General features: G+C 34.1%; 1 protein-coding gene across 1 annotated transcript; it reads left to right on the top strand.

The window, feature by feature from the left end:
- The first annotated feature begins 10,830 nt into the window (after nucleotides 1-10,830).
- LOC143617581 (threonine synthase, chloroplastic-like) lies at nucleotides 10,831-16,571 on the top strand. The gene is made up of 6 exons (XM_077090095.1): nucleotides 10,831-10,853; nucleotides 12,619-13,493; nucleotides 14,244-14,302; nucleotides 15,224-15,279; nucleotides 15,346-15,495; nucleotides 16,451-16,571. Exons 1-6 carry the CDS (start codon nucleotides 10,831-10,833, stop codon nucleotides 16,569-16,571), a joined length of 1,284 nt encoding a protein of 427 aa, XP_076946210.1.
- Nucleotides 16,572-16,825: the final 254 nt, after the last annotated feature.

Genomic DNA, 16,825 nt, shown 5'->3' with positions numbered 1-16,825 from the left:
TATGCCTGGCCGTGTTATTTTAAAAACCAAGTCCAAGTGTGTGAACCTTAAGAACCACACAAAATACATAAAAACATGTGTTTTATTATTAGTTCTTCATATATATTTGAAAAAACTTCTATACATTTTTAAGAATATTTTCATCAAAAAGAAAAATAATAAAAACGCCAAGAGAATTATTTTTCATATATAAACTGACAAAAAATCTCAGCTTTTATGTAACAGCATTTGTAAAAATGTATGTAACATGCAACAACAGTAATTTATATCGATTTAACAAAAATTGTCTTGGCGATTTTTTATACTTTTTTTTGACGTAAATACTCCTAAAAGTGTATAAAAGTCCGTCCAATTTTTAAATAACCAAAAAAAAACATTTATTTTGGGTGGTTCTCAAAGATCTCACGAGCCATAGGAATTCTCAAAATATCTTAATAAAAACATATATGATATCCCCACTTGTGGCTTAGTGATAAAAAGGTTTGAATTCTTCGGTGAAGACCCAAATTCGGGCTCCACTTATGTCAATTTTGGTGGATTATGGCAATGAAGGATTTGTGTTAAGCCTTGTGAGGTTGTTAGTTCGAATCCCGAGCCACCCGGGATTTCGTCATACCGCGTGTTATGCAAGAGAGTTATGTTCTTATGGTGGAACAACAACTGTTAAATGGTAGCCGGCAGTATAGTTTCCCGAGGGAACACCCAAGCCAAACTTTGAAGCCAACGTGGACCCGGTTAAGACAACACAATCTGGCCAAAGTAAGGGAACACAACTCTCCAAAATTTGGTGAGGTGATGGCCCAACAGATAAGAACGTCGTCGTCACAAAAAAAACAAAAAAACAAAAAGCAAAAACAAATATGGACTATTGATTTCTAGTGGTGGCATAATTATAATTATTTTGTTTAAGTTCTTCGACTTTTTTTATACCTTGTATGTAAATTTTTTATACTACATTATTTAAAAAAAAACAAACACATTGTAAAATCGAGCGTATAGTTCTCTTTAATTTGAATGCCCTATTGCTATACTTATCTAAAAAACGACTTATAAAAAACTCATATATGCTATTCTTATAACGTGCATATTTATGCATAATTATTTTACTTCACATGTAATGTAAGTACTTTTTTGCATGCGTGATTATTTCACTGTACGTGTGATTATTTTCCTTCATGCATGATTATTTTACTTCATGCGTAATTAATTTTACTTGACACTCGTGCAATTATTTTTACTGCATTCATAATTACGGAACTTTTGTTCGTAATTTAGGTCATTTATAATTATGTCATCACATGCATTAAACGGTTATTTATTTTTATGCCCTCGATATTCTTTTAAATTGAAATCAATGATCTATGATATCTTGTATCTTTTATATGTTTTTTTATTTTTTGGAACGACTTTTTGGTGTGTTGCGTTAGTACACTCTCTAATTTGGAAAGCCCCGTTATCTCACTTTGGCAAGACATTCTTGTATCCTTTATATGATAAATATTATTTTATAATACCAATAAATTAATGTTAATATATGAATTTTTTTTTCAAACTCTCAACATATATTGTCATTTTAAAATATGAATGACGATAACGAAGTTGAAAAGTTGTGAAGGGACGAATATTTAACTACCTTTAGTTGTCAATATAAGAATAAAATACACTAATATAAATTACTGCCTATTATAAATAAGAAAACTCTAATAAATTAAGCAAATAATCCACTCTACCTGTTATAGGTTACGAAGCCTATGCATTACATATAATATAGTCTTTGAAGTCCAAATTAGCATGTACTGTTGACTGGTGTTGCTTGTCAACAATTGAAGCTTCAAAGACGAAAATTACAGCCATAGCTACGAACGTGGCTTTTGTTAACAAATTGATTTATAGCATTAAACTTTATACAAGAGTTTTATAAATTTATTATTTTATCTAAACAATGGAACAGTTAATATTGTGATTCTAATGCTCAGTTCACGTCAAATTTATATAACTTATTAAAGCATCACCAGTAGAAAACTCAAAAACACTTATATTTTTATTATCATCACAACCTTTTACATTTATTTTAATTACCAATCTTATATTTTAATTATATAAAAGAATATTTTATTCATTTAAGGAATATTTTAACTAAAAGCTTAAAAGTTAAATATTTGTTTTCCATTGGTGAGTAAATTTAAATTTAAGAAATTTTCGTTTGAGCTAAAATTTAAAATTTATATGCTTTTCAATTGATTAATTATATTTATAAATCTTTAATATTTATATGACAATATTTTTACTTTATAAATACAACTGGTTTTTATAAACATATTTAGAACTCATTTTTTTACATTGCCACTCCCCCACCCTTTGGCCCAACCTCCTAACAACACACCCATTCGTTTTCAATTTTTTCCCAAGAACATGTAGCAAAAACATATGAATGATGCTCACAATAAAAAAAATTGATTAGGTGTAAAAACATCCAAAAAAGACTCCTTGAAAATGAGTTATTGTAGATGCTCTTAGTGCATTCATAATTCATCCATCATCTACTACTCCTCATGTTTATATATATACATCCTAGACAAGTGTCCGCGCGATACGGCGAGTGCTAGAACTCAAAACTCTGTTAATCACGTAACAATTATGTGTGTTCATGGTTCTGTTTAAAACTTTAAAATTGTTTAAACTAGCTATCTGTTAGGTTTCATATTTGGTTTTTCCTTTAATTTACGTTTTCAATTTATAACAGTTTAGTTTCGATTTTCGTCAACAAAAAATCGTTACTAGCGGCAGGACCGGCTCTGAGAATTTGCGTGCCCCGGCCCGACCGAAAAAATTATGCCCCCTAAGCCCTAGCATACTAAATAACGTCAACAAATTTTTTAAACGACGATCAAAGTTATTGCAATAAACAAAACAATTAGCAAAATAATTGTATTAAAATGAGTTTATGACTTCTAACTAATATATTAAAGTAACACAATTTTGTCCACATGTCCTTCACCAAGATTGTCCACATATACTTCCATGTCATCAATCTTCCATAAATCTAATTTACACATATTCATAATAAAATTTTAATCAATGATATTGACTTTTATATTTTTGTAACTTATTAAGGTAATTATGATATTAATTATTCTAATTATTGTTAGAATTAAAAAACTTATTAAATTAAAAGCTTTAAATTGTTCATCGTTTCTTCATTAAAAGGCACATGTTTCGTTCAAAAATCATAACGCTTCTCATCGTTTGTGTAACATCTCGGATTTTTCGTATTTGTATTCGTTTAAGTTTAAATTGATTCGGGAACGTAATTTGGATCTTCCGAACTATTTAAAACTTGTATTTATTGGTATTTAACTTGGTTTAACTTATTTTATAATTAAATAACTTTGAATTATGCCAAATAGCCCTTAGAAACCTTTAAAATCACTTAAAACGGTTAAGAATCGCATTTTTGGGAACTACAGGGACTAGATTTGCCAATTCTTTCATATTTTCGATTAAATTAACGAAACTTAAACTCCAAGAAATGTTATACCTGGTCCAATTTCATTTACTTGGTGTCCAAGCCAAATTTTGTTAGTTATTGTACTAGATTTTCTCATTAAATAAACTTATTTTGTTTTCTAATTTGTTTTTAGCATCCAAATCGCTTATTTTTTTGGCATAAATCGGGTAAATTAAGGTTCAAGAAAAGGATTGTAACTAAAATACAAGTCCATATTCTTAAATTACTGATAAATAACGAAATATTTGATACATTACATCGATATTCTCATTAAAATCGTATTTTGTTACTTAAACGAGTAAATCTTCCAAATATAGTACGTTTTTGTAATCTCTATATAAACACATCATAATTCTCTGCCACAAACCTGTATCCTAACCCTAGAGAGACCTCCTAGCAGTCACCTACCTCTGACCATCACCATACCCTTCTATTTTTGCTTATTCGTTGAAGATACAATGCTTGTTCGTTTGATATTGCATGCGTATGGACCTTTGACTCATCATATCTCTTGATTCTTTCACTTTCCGGGTAAGTTGTAAACATAGGAATCATTCGTATACATTTCCTAGTCAATAACCTTCAATCAATTTCGGTGGTTGAAAGGTGTTGACTTGTAACATCCTAAAATTTATAATGTTGAATAAAGAAAGTTATGTATAGTGATTTCGCGTTATTAATTATTAAATATCGAGTAAGGAGCGGATCATGGACTTAGATTAATTGAGATGGGTTAAATGAGAAGGGGGCCTTAGGTCCATGGGATTTAAGGGATATAAATATCCTCTAAAACCCCAAACTATCTTTCATTCCATCTATTTTCTAAACACACTCCAAAACACACACACCACACACCGCACCCGCCGGCCGGCCGAGGGAAGAATCGAGCGAGATCCGAGAGAGAGAGAGAGATTAGTTGTGATAACAAGTTAAACAAGATCCAAACAAGCTCAAAAAGGTATGATTCTTGATCTTTGAAGTTTAAAGATCCGAGCTTTATAGCGTATATACGACCGGAAACGGTTGGGGAACGTAGGGGGTGATGTCGAACCATAGCAAGGGTGTAAAAATCGCTCGAAATGCTGGTCAGAAACTAAAACAGCGGCTGATCTGGGCAACTTCGCCTGCATCTGGGCAACTTCGCCTTCAAAGCGATAACTTCGCCTTCAAAGCGATAACTTCGCCTGAGGCCAAGTTCACCTAACTGGTAACTTCGCCTAAAGCCAAGTTCGCCTGATGACAACTTCGCCTAAAGCCAAGTTCGCCTGATGACAACTTCGCCTAAAGTTAAGTTCGCCTAAGGTTTAACTTCGCCTAAAAGTCAAGTTCGATTAGAAAATAAATTAAAAATCAAATGAAAAATGTGTTAAGACAGTTAATGGAAATAAAATGTGTTAAGACAGCCAGGGGCTCTGCCCCTTGGACCCTGCTAGGGGCTGCCGTCCCTAGACCCCGCTGCCAGGGGCGCTGCCCCCGGACCCCCGTTCGTTGTGAGTCATATAAAGATAGAAATACATTATGAGTAGTGATAGTTAATTGATATGTATACTTGTTATACAGTCAGCCGTGCACAACTGAAGAAAGGGATTACGATTAACGGTGAACGTAACCGTGTTCAGGTGAGTTTCTAGCCCCATTTATGTGTTATGTTTTCGGGGCTGTGTGCATACTCAATATGTTTGTTAATACGCTTATCCTAAGAGATAAGTGTATGCCTTATGTGAATGATATGATATGTATGAATGATTGCTTGATGGTACGTGAACGATCTTCGGATATTGCACGTATTGTCAGGTTGTAACGCTATGTGTAAGGTAAGTATGATATGTATGCTTATGTGTATGAACGTGATAAAGTTAATAAAAGAAGGAATTGACGGTTGCATGGTTGTATGGTTACGAAAAGGGTACCGAGCCCTAATAATACTCGAGGTATGATGTATGGTTGTATGGTAACGAAGAGGGAATCGAACCCTACTAATATTCGAGAACTAGGGAACCGAACCCTACTAATATTCGAGGAAAGAGGGAAACCGAGCCCTAATAATACTCGTGGAAAGAGGGAAACCGAGCCCTAATAATACTCGTGGAAAGAGGGTACCGAGCCCTAATAATACTCGAGGAAGGAGGGTACCGAGCCCTAATAATACTCGAGGAAGGAGGGTACCGAGCCCTAGTAATACTCGAGGAATGTAGAGCGTAATGCTCTTTATAACGTAAGATATGAAGGTAAGTTAATACAAAGGAAAGAATGAAAGTATGAAAGTATGAAAGTATGAATGAAAGAATATAAGTTTATGTGTATTGTATAGTGTATGATTAACTAGAACTCACTCAGCGTAGCTGACTTTTAGTATGCACGCAGGTGATAGGATGAGGCGGCTTGCTTGAGGAGACACGTGGCATTGAACAAGAGTCTGGCATCTGAAGACTTATGATGTTTTAATTTTAATGCTTTAATGTTGAAAGACAAAGGATGTTTTGAGACAAGTTATGAATTATGTAATGTTTTATGAAGGTTTTATATTCCGCGTAAATGTTTTAATTAACTCTGATATTTAGAACTGTATTTATGAGTAAATCCAACACGAAAGTAGGGCTACCGGTAACGGGGCCTTACATGACTGATCAAATCGTTTAAAACTCGTTAAAGGGTAAAATAATCAACAAGTTTGACTATCCGTTTCTCATACTTCTGGTCGGATTCAACGTTCGATTCAGAAGACTTTTATTCTCGTAACGTGATTTTAAGGCTACTGACCAAAACCCGACTTCTGACTCGCTGTTCGAATTCTGGTCAGTACCAGCTCGCTTAAATCTTAAATTTAACATAACTTGAGTTCTAAAAGTTATTTTGGATTGATTCCAGCGGAAACGAGTTTGTTTTTATTTATGTTATCATATCCTAAAATCTCAGATTCGGAATTGTTTATATCATTTGACATGTAGTGGACGACTCGCTTATTCGTTAGCTCTCTTATTCATATTTATATTTGTTATTCATTAATCTAAGGTGAGTTTATCATTCCCCTATTTTACTCAATTTTCTAAACGTTTTGGGGACATATGCGTACGTATTCGTATTTCATACTATATATATATATTCAAACAAATACATACGTGTTATTGTGAGTTATTTAATCAAACATACGTGCTACTTGCTTACTTGTGTTACCATTCAATCAATCATATATTGGGATTACTATTCAATCAATCATATAGCGGGTGTTCCTACTGGTTACCAACGCCCGACTCGCTTGGCAATGGTCTACATACTTGTTTATGGTTTGATTATACTTACCGCACTTGTCACGTTATGCTTATTTATATTGTTGTGTCAAAACTGGTGATATTCTCACTCAACTTTATGTTGACAAAACTCCATTTTCTACGCATATGCAGGTTGCTTGTATTGAAGATTAAAGTTTGCACACGTAGACAAGACCTTAAGATATAATCAAGATAATCATTATTTGAGTTTATATTCATTGTATTTAAATTGTTTGTTGTAATTGAATAATGTGTGTATACTTTGAATAAAATAATTAATTAGATATTGTCACTTATATTCCATGATAGTATCTTCGAGCTGTGAGCAATCGGATCATGCCCCGGCATTTCCACCTTAGGTTGGGGTGTGAGAGATTGGTATCAGAGCCGAAGGTTATAAGATAGGTCGTTAGAAGTTGTCCTAGACATGTGTTAGGAACCCTATACTTGCTTATCTAAATTGCCATATGTGCTATTTAATAAATTGTTTACAGCTTGTTTAGATTTATTATTTTATTGTGTTGTATCGTATTTATTTATTGCACACACACACGAATTCCGAGGTTACGCATCACTTTCAAAATATTTTTAAATCCTCTTACTTTTGGTAGATTGCCTTTTATTGTGGGAAATTCCTTAAGAATTCTCATGTTTTGTTTTTTTTCTTCACCTTGAAGCATGGGGGTATGACAAATGTCATACAACCATAACTTTAAGTGATACCTGTAATCGGCTAAACGGTTGCATGGTAAGCATAACCGGCTAAACGATTATACTTCCAAATTGTGTTTTTAGTTATTTTAAATTTATTTAATTCGTTGATTCGATATTTAGTTGGGTCGGTTAAATGCCATGTAACGTTCATGGTCCGAACAACTTTATTGATTTGATAATTCGTTAATTAGTTGGGTTAGTTAAATGCCATGTCCACGCTCATGGGCTGACCAACTCAATTGTTTATTACTCGTTATTTGAATTGGGCCAACAAATTGCCATGGAACACTCATGGGAGGCCAATTCACAAACTTTATGTTGCTTTATTTAGTTGGGCAATTCAAATTGCCATGGAAAGCTCATGGGAGGTTAACTCGTTTGATATGCTTGGTTATTTTATTCTTGAAAAACTTTATAAACATTATTCATTTACTTAAATGCTTCAAACTAATGCATATTATTTTAAATCCCGACTCGTCCTCAAGTCTTCACTAGCACTAATTTATATACATACATATACGGACGCATCCCTATTATCTCACATCAACTCATTTCCATAACTTACCCATCATCTTATACAATTTCATTGTTGGTCTTCATAGAATGTCTTTCATAGGAATCAATCATCATAATCAACGTCGTTCACCTGCTTCTCGTGATTTCCGTTCGACTACTAGAATCGACAAGGAGTTTGTTGATGTATTCCGTTAACCAAAACGATCGCCAATCTCGACAAAACTAAAATACACCGAACAAGAAATCTTACACTAACTCATATCCGTTAAAATATTATTTAAATCATCTTTTCTTATTTATTTTCATATTCTCAAACTATAAATTATCAAGTATATTTCAATCATTACCCTCAACTTTAAACTAAAAATATTTTATTACCTCTTGTTTTTCCCCATGTTAGTTTTCACAACTTACTTCTCATTTTATAAGTATTTATTATTAAAATTTAATTATTGTAACTTTTATTATTATTAAAACTGAATTTTAATTATTAAATTAAAACTTCCATTAATTAAACTTTTATCATTAAAAATTGACTTTTTGGTTTAATCTCTATTAAAACCGATCACTCACTTTATTTATTGATTAAGTTCGTTATTTGAAATTAAATGTTGGTTAGTAAATATTTCAACTCTCCTCTTTGATTTTTTTGAAAATTTTGAATTTTTTAATGATGAATCGTCGTTGTTAGAATAGTCATGATGGTTCATGCATTTCTATCCTCGTGTTTATTTTATATACTTCACATCTTATTTTTGGAATCACGATTAATTTAAAATTTGTTATTTACTTGAAAAAAAACCCCAAATTCCCTATTTAATCTAATTTAATATCTTCAATTACCCACTTTATATTTTATCTAATTTTAAAAATTCAATTGGAATAGGACATCTCGGTGATTCGGGAATATCCGCTTCCCAATATAATCTATTAACAATTTAATTCAAATACGTATATTTTCGCATTTTCATTAATATTTAAATTATTAATTACTAACTATTATAATATTTTAGAATATCTTCATCAAATTAATCTAATCTCAAAATTACCAACTTGAAAAGCTATAAACTTTATGTTAACTTCTCTTTAAATCCCTTAAGTTCTCCAACTAATCAAACTCGACTCACCAAAATCTTCGTTTAAACTTATACTCTCGATCTTAAGAATTTCATTCTAATGAATACGATCTTTAAAGATTCCACATGTTATTAACTATCTTAAAAATTGTTATAAATTAAACTTTTGCGCATATCATATCATGAAACAAGTTCCTTTATCTATCACGTTTAACTTCATATTCTACTCTTATCTTATTCTCGATCATCATAATTCACTTCAAATGTCTGTTTCACGAAATCCATTTCAAACTCTAAAATTTGTAACTTTGCTATAAAAGGTGTTTAGAAATTTCACGGTTTTAACAATTCAACTCGAAAATGTATTAATTATCTTTTGAATTTATATTTAAAAATTATCAAAACATTTGTTTTCTTTCAAAATGATGGTTTTAAACATTTTATAACCCAAATGATAGAACGAGTTATGCGAACCATCCGACGATCTAAGTAATTATGGGTCGCACGTAATTACCAAAGTCCTCGCATGGAAATCATAATACGTAAGATTGTGTGTCATGATTTAGAACCTAAGGTAGCTTGGGTAACGGTACAAAGGATGAGATGATAAGGACATGGTGGATACGCCGCTGGTACATCCTATATATAAGTGCCCTTATCGGATTGTCATTTGAAGCGTTACTTCGGTTATTAGAAGTTCTAGGTTATGATATTTTTCTTAAAAAGTTTAATTATTTTCAAAAATATTATGTTTTGGTTTTCCTTAATTTCGGGACGAAATTCCCTAAAGTAGGGGAGACTGTAACATCTCTGATTTTTCGTATTTGTATTCGTTTAAGTTTAAATCGATTCGGGAACGTAATTTGGATTTTCAGAACTATTTAAAACTTGAATTTATTAGTATTTAATTTGGTTTAACTTATTTTATAATTACATAACTTTGAATTATGCCAAATAGCCCTTATAAACCTTTAAAATCGCTTAAAACGGTTAAGAATCGCATTTTTGGGAACTATAGGGACTAGATTTGCCAATTCTTTCCTATTTTCGATTAAATTAACGAAACTTAAACTCCAAGAAATGTTATACCTGGTCCAATTTCGTTTACTTGGTGTCCAAGCCAAATTTTGTTAGTTATTGTACTAGATTTTCTCATTAAATAGTTTATTTTGTTTCCTAATTTGTTTTTAGCATCCAAATCGCTTATTTTTGGCATAAATCGGGTAATTTAAGGTCGAAGAAAAGGATTATAACTAAAATACAATTTGGTGAATCAACTCATCGTAGTTTATGCTCTCTAATTTTTTGTTCTCGTAATATTTTGTCTCGATAGCTATGATCACCAACGCGCTAAGTCTTTCTTGGGACATTGTGGATCGTAAATAAAAATAAGAATTCAATGACTACAATTTCGAAAAACTCCTTTCTGCATATACTACCGTGAATGCTGGTGTTCGAAGTATACATTGTTATCTCCTGCATATTCATTTCATTTTTTTCTATTTATTTACTTTTTATTGATTAATAAAAAGTAATGGGTCTCTTTCAATTTTTAATGCCCTATATAAGTCTTTAGGTAATTTAAAAAAAATGTGTCTAAAAAGCGTGTGAGAATTATAAAAATAGTGGGATTATAAGTGTTCGGGTATTATATATATATAATACCGGGAATTTTTAAAAATTTTTATGCCCCCGAAAAACATGTGCCCCGGGCAGGCACCCGCATTGCCCGGCCTTAGAGCCGACCATGACTAGCGGTTTGTCTCACAGGTTTAACTTGTCAAAACCGAGTCGTGAACACCTATGCGTAAAAACCTACAACAAGATCATACTCAAATTAAAGAGAATAAAATACTCGTTTTTATGGTGTAACTTTTTTAAAAATAAGATTAACGTATGAAAAAGTTGTGATCGTTTAAAAATAAGGAGGGGGGATTTGTTTAAAATTAAAATTAAAATAATATACGGTGAAAGATGATGGACCAAACTTACGGATATTCTTTAATTTTTTAAAAGTCTAGTAAAGTTGAGGGTGAAAATTGTATATATTTTCAAAAAATTTAAAATTCATATGGGATTTTGTGTTTGAAAGTCCATTTTGCCTTTCTTTAACATGCTTTGTAAGTTGTACTATGTGTTTATATGCTTGAACCATAGTGTCTTAATTTGTTATCCTCTCATACATTATATATATATATATATATATATATATATAGTGATTGTTTCAAAAGGGAATCACAAAAAAGTGAGGAAATGGAAACCATCATTCTTCCTCATCATTGTCACACATATCCATGCACAAAAACCTACCTCATGTGCAAATTCCATTTATATTCAAGATCTAGTCTATCCATCATCAAGGTATGTTTAACATTAAAAGTTCATCTCTATTTCTCATCCTGTTTATATTATCCAATAACTAACGAAAACGAGCTGTTAAGTTGAACACAAACAAACCAAGACAAACCGACATAAACTAACTCGTTATAGACAAGGTTCAATGGAATCTAATAACAATAACAATAATAAGAAATTCGACAACAATAATACAAATTAATAACAAGGTGCTAAAAGAACGGAATCCGGTGACTGACGGAACCCGGATCTGAACCAAAGAACCCGTAAATGTTCCTTGTTCTCCATGGTAAACACCAACAGCCCAAAATGGGACCTAGATCTGAGTTCCGACGAGAGTGAAACTCGTCTTCGGTGAACGGAAGATCTGCACGAAACCCAAGATGCAACCTGTTTGAACCAGGTGCGAACCCACTGAACCTGGTGCAGCCCGTTAAACCCAATCACGCGACCTAAACCCGAGCGAACCCTTTTGCATGCGACCAGATACAAGGGAACAATTCGCGCGACTTGTGTATGCGAATCGTTTGCAGGCGAACCGATCTCAAGATTTGATTCGCACACTGTGCGACTTATTCTTGTGATTTGATTCACCGTGCGAATGGTTCATGCGAATCGTTGAGATGCGAATCATTGTAATGTGAATCGTTCTCACGCGAATTCTTTTATGTGAGTCCCTTTCATGTGACGGTCGCCGGAAATACTGGAGTGGCGGCGGCGGTGTGGTTGTGTGAGTGGATATGAGAGAGGAAGGAGAAAGAGAAGTGGGCTGAGGATGGGATTAGGTCAAGGGTTAAGGGGGGGGGGGGGTAGGTAGTTGAATGGATGGATGGGTGATATAATAATAATAAGAATTTATTAATAATAATATTAATAATAAGGACTATTGGTTTTTATTGGTCCCAAGTATTTCATTTTTGCCGGCGCTGGTCCCAACTATCACTTTAACTGCCAACGGTCCCAACTTTCACACATGTGTCTGCCACCAGTCCACGACTAACCGAGTACTAACTCCGTTATGTTTTAGATGACGTGTCCATCCTACGTGTTAAAAAACCTTGACGTGGCTGCCTGCGTGTATATTAATAACAAAAAACCCTTCTCCTCCTTGAATATATAATAATATCAGCAGATGACAATCGATCGATATCTCCAATCGATCGAGAACCCAATCGATCAGAACAACCCAATCGATCGTCTACCGCTCACGCTCCGGCGGCTTACTCGACGTCCAAGACGACATCGAAGCGTTAAAAGCCTTCGACGGATCCTACTGGAAGTCTATATTCGATTCACGCATCGGCAAGACCACTTGGCCATACGGGTCGGGTGTCTGGTCCAAAAAAGAATGGGTCTTGCCCGAGATCGATTCCGACGATATCGTATCGGCTTTTGAAGGTAATTCGAATATGTTCTGGGCCGAAAGGTTTGGGAAACAACATTTGGGTATGAATGATTTGTGGGTTAAGCATTGCGGGATTAGTCACACGGGTAGTTTTAAGGATTTGGGTATGACTGTGTTAGTTAGTCAGGTTAATCGTTTGCGTAAAATGAACCGGCCCGTTGTCGGGGTGGGCTGCGCGTCGACCGGGGACACGTCGGCCGCGTTGTCGGCCTACTGCGCGTCCGCAGGTATTCCGAGTATTGTTTTCTTGCCTGCGAACAAGATTTCCATGGCGCAGTTGGTTCAGCCGATTGCGAATGGGGCGTTTGTGTTGAGTCTTGATACGGATTTCGATGGGTGTATGCAGTTGGTTAGGGAGGTTACGTCTGAGTTACCGATTTATTTAGCGAATTCGTTGAATAGTTTGAGGTTAGAGGGGCAAAAGACTGCTGCGATCGAGATCTTGCAGCAGTTTGACTGGGAGGTGCCGGATTGGGTTATTGTTCCCGGGGGTAATTTGGGGAATATTTACGCGTTTTATAAAGGGTTTCATATGTGTAAAGAGTTGGGGTTGGTTGATAGGATTCCGAGGCTCGTGTGTGCGCAGGCTGCTGGGGTTGTTCTTGATCGATTGGGTTCTCGATCGATTGAAGACATCGATTTGGGGATTTGTATTAAATTGTCATCTGCTGATATTATTATATATTCAAGGAGGAGAAGAATTTTTTGTTATTAATATACACGCAGGCAGCCACGTCAAGGTTTTTTAACACGTAGGATGGACACGTCATCTAAAACATAACGGAGTTAGTACTCGGTTAGTCGTGGACTGGTGGCAGACACATGTGTGAAAGTTGGGACCGTTGGCAGTTAAAGTGATAGTTGGGACCAGCGCCGGCAAAAATGAAATACTTGGGACCAATAAAAACCAATAGTCCTAATAATATAATAATACTACTACTACTATAAAAGAACAAATGAATCTAAGACTTAAACGAAACCCGAAACCGAAACCTGACTCGTTTAAAGACCCACAACTCGCCTCAAATAAAGGAGTGCGAGTTGAAGATGAGCCAAACACATGAACCCACTCGTTAAGGAATGAGATTATAAATAAAGGTTAGCTTATAAGGAACATAAATAAGAACCTAACCGAGCATGAGTCAAATATGAACCCGGCACAAACCCGAATTCGTTTAAGGAAACGTTAACTCATAAACGTGTTAAGGATGCAAATTAATACTAATGAAGCAAGTATAATATAAATATATAATAATAATAAATAAGGCTATGTATATTAAAGTAATAAGACCTGTTAAGAAGGCTACTTGTCGGTTCAGTTAACTTAAAAGTTAACCCGTTAACTTTAGAGAATAAATAAAAAAAAGTATAGAGGATTAATATGTGTTCGTATTTAACAGTTAGTCAGGCTCAGTTGAAGAAAGGAATCACTATTAATTCGAAGGGGAATCTACTACAGGTGAGTTCTAGCCCCTTTTTATGTGTTATGTTTTCGGGGCTGTGTGCATACTACGATGTGTTAGATTAATACACTTACCTTTAATGGTAAGTGTATATTAGATATATTTTTGCGTATGATTGTGAATGAAATGGATTGGTTAAGTAGTATGCACGTAGTTGTTATATTAGTTATGATTGAAGGAAGTAGAAAAGAAATGTAATGAAGGTATGGTTATATGGTACGATAGAGGGCACCGGGCCCTAATAATAACCGAGGTATGTAGGATGCCGGATCCTTATAATATTTGAGGTATGTAGGATGCCAGATCCTTATAAATTCCGAGGTATGTAGGATGTCGGATCCTTATAAATTCCGAGGTATGTAGGATGCCGGACCTTTATAATATCCGAGGTATGTAGGGAGCCGGACCCTTATAATATCCGAGGTATGTAGACAATACGAATTATGAATGAATGCATGTATGAATGCATGTATGTATAAATGATAGAGGAACAGGTAAGCAATTAATACTTATCTTCGGACGTGTATTAGCAAGTAAGTGAATGTAATGTATGTTAATTACCTAGAACTCATTCAGCGTAGCTGACTTTTAGTATCACGCAGGTGAGTAGGATCAGACGGGTTGCTTGAGGGAGACACATGGCGAATAAAGGAAGACTGGCATTGAAGAAAAAAAGAGTCACGTGTCATTTATATTTAATGTTTAAGACCTATATTATTTCCATTTAAGACAAAGTATTTAAGTTATGTAAGAATGGTTGACTTTATATTCCGCAAATTGTTTTAATTAACTCTGATTTTTCGAATTATGTGAATAAGTAAATCCAACCTACGTGAAAGTAGGGTTTCTGAGAACGAGCCTTACATATTCCGCATTGATTTCCTTTTGAATTTAACATAAATAAACTGGTGTAATAGAACTGCTTAACATCGAGCACCGACAATCAACATTGTGGGATCACTTATCAAAGAAGGTATACGCGTTTTAGTTTATAGGTAAACATGCATGTTCTTGATGTATTGAATATTTTATGAACCAGCGGACAGGAGCACTACGATGGGCCGGTGCCCACCGTCCGGCCGCCGTCGGTGCTCTACAACAGCCGCGAATACCTCATAAAAGTCGATTGCCGTCCACGTCTACCTGCTTGTGCCAACCGTCTGCCTGCCAACCATGCCCACCGTCCATTGTTGGCCGCCGTTTGTATTTATAAAAATCAATTAGAATCCTTTTCAAGAAATATTTAATCTTCCAATGGTTCTTATACGATAAATTTGTAAATTGATTTTGTTCATTCTTGAATTACTAATTGTTTTAGAATTCTAGAAACAAATCCCTCTTTTCTAGGCTTTCATTTTGGTTTCTTTATTTTTAGAATATCTCTGTTTGATGGGAAGAGGGCTTAATCGATATGAAATTGGTGGATGGGTGATATGAAATTGAATCTGAATTGCAGGCCACGATTAACCGATATTCATCGCAACATGTGATTTTTCATCTCTTTTTTGTTAATTTTCTTCATACTCATTTTTGAAGTTAATGTTCATTTTGGTAAATGATTGTTCTAATTTATTTTATTAGCATAATATGGTTAGTCATTTTTTGTGCTTAACTAATGAATACATGCATAATTAAGTTCTAATTTATTTTATTAGCATAATATGGTTAGTTATTTTACAGTATTCTCCAACTGTTTGATGAAATGTCGATGAGCTTGGTTTGGTAGTCAATTTCTTGATCGATTATTCCTGTTTCATGATGATTTGATTAACAGTTTGTGCTATATGTTTAAGATTGTATTGAACTAAAGAAAGTAATGAGAGTTTAAGTTCATGCTTAAGTTCATTTATGATTTAATGAGCATAAAGAAAATGCATAATTTTGAGTTAGATAGTCAAATCGACCATTTTTAAACTGACCAGACCAGTTGCTTTTGTCATGTATATATATAACAATGAAATTCGGAAAAGTGCTGGATAGTTCATTCTGCTTTGGGCATTCATAATGGTTGGGCCGGCCCTGCACTTTTTGACCGACCCATTTTTTTACACGATCTATTTTGTGCCCCCGTAGAAAAATATTCTGGATCCGCCTCTGCCAGTAGATATACTGATTTTTTGTTTAAAAATGTTCATTAAATATAGTGGTGATTTGGACTCGGTAATTTCATTGATGGGGAGCCCGGCTTTGGTCAATCAACTAGCCACTGAAGTGGGACTCAAAACAACATTAACTTACCAAGCAAGGTTCGAAGGCACCATGTAGCAGGAGTTACAAACAGACATGGACTAATGATTCGAAGGGCAACATGTAGCAATTGTCTAGGGTTGGTTTGAACTTGAAGGAACCCGTGTTCTCACACGGACAATTATATGTGGCTTTATCAAGAGTTACAACTAGACATAAACTAAAAATTTTGATTTTTGATAAACATGTTATATTGACCAATACAACCACAAATGTAATGTACAAGAATTTTTTTCTTATTTATAAAATATTTGTGTAATGTTTGTTTTGTA

The sequence above is a fragment of the Bidens hawaiensis genome, unplaced genomic scaffold (assembly GCF_021521415.1).
Source record: "Bidens hawaiensis isolate Kalapana, Puna unplaced genomic scaffold, B.hawaiensis_p1.1 tig00055713_1, whole genome shotgun sequence".
NCBI classification, from domain to species: domain Eukaryota; kingdom Viridiplantae; phylum Streptophyta; class Magnoliopsida; order Asterales; family Asteraceae; genus Bidens; species Bidens hawaiensis.
This window is presented reverse-complemented; position numbering and strand designations above follow the sequence as displayed.

Coding starts and splice junctions, on each gene's coding strand:
- LOC143617581 (XM_077090095.1), top strand. CDS start 10,831: ATGACTAGCGGTTTGTCTCACAG. Junction 10,854..12,618: donor ACTAGCGGTTTGTCTCACAG/GTTTAACTTGTC, acceptor CCAATCGATCAG/AACAACCCAATCGATCGTCT. Junction 15,496..16,450: donor AACCATGCCCACCGTCCATT/GTTGGCCGCCGT, acceptor CATTAAATATAG/TGGTGATTTGGACTCGGTAA.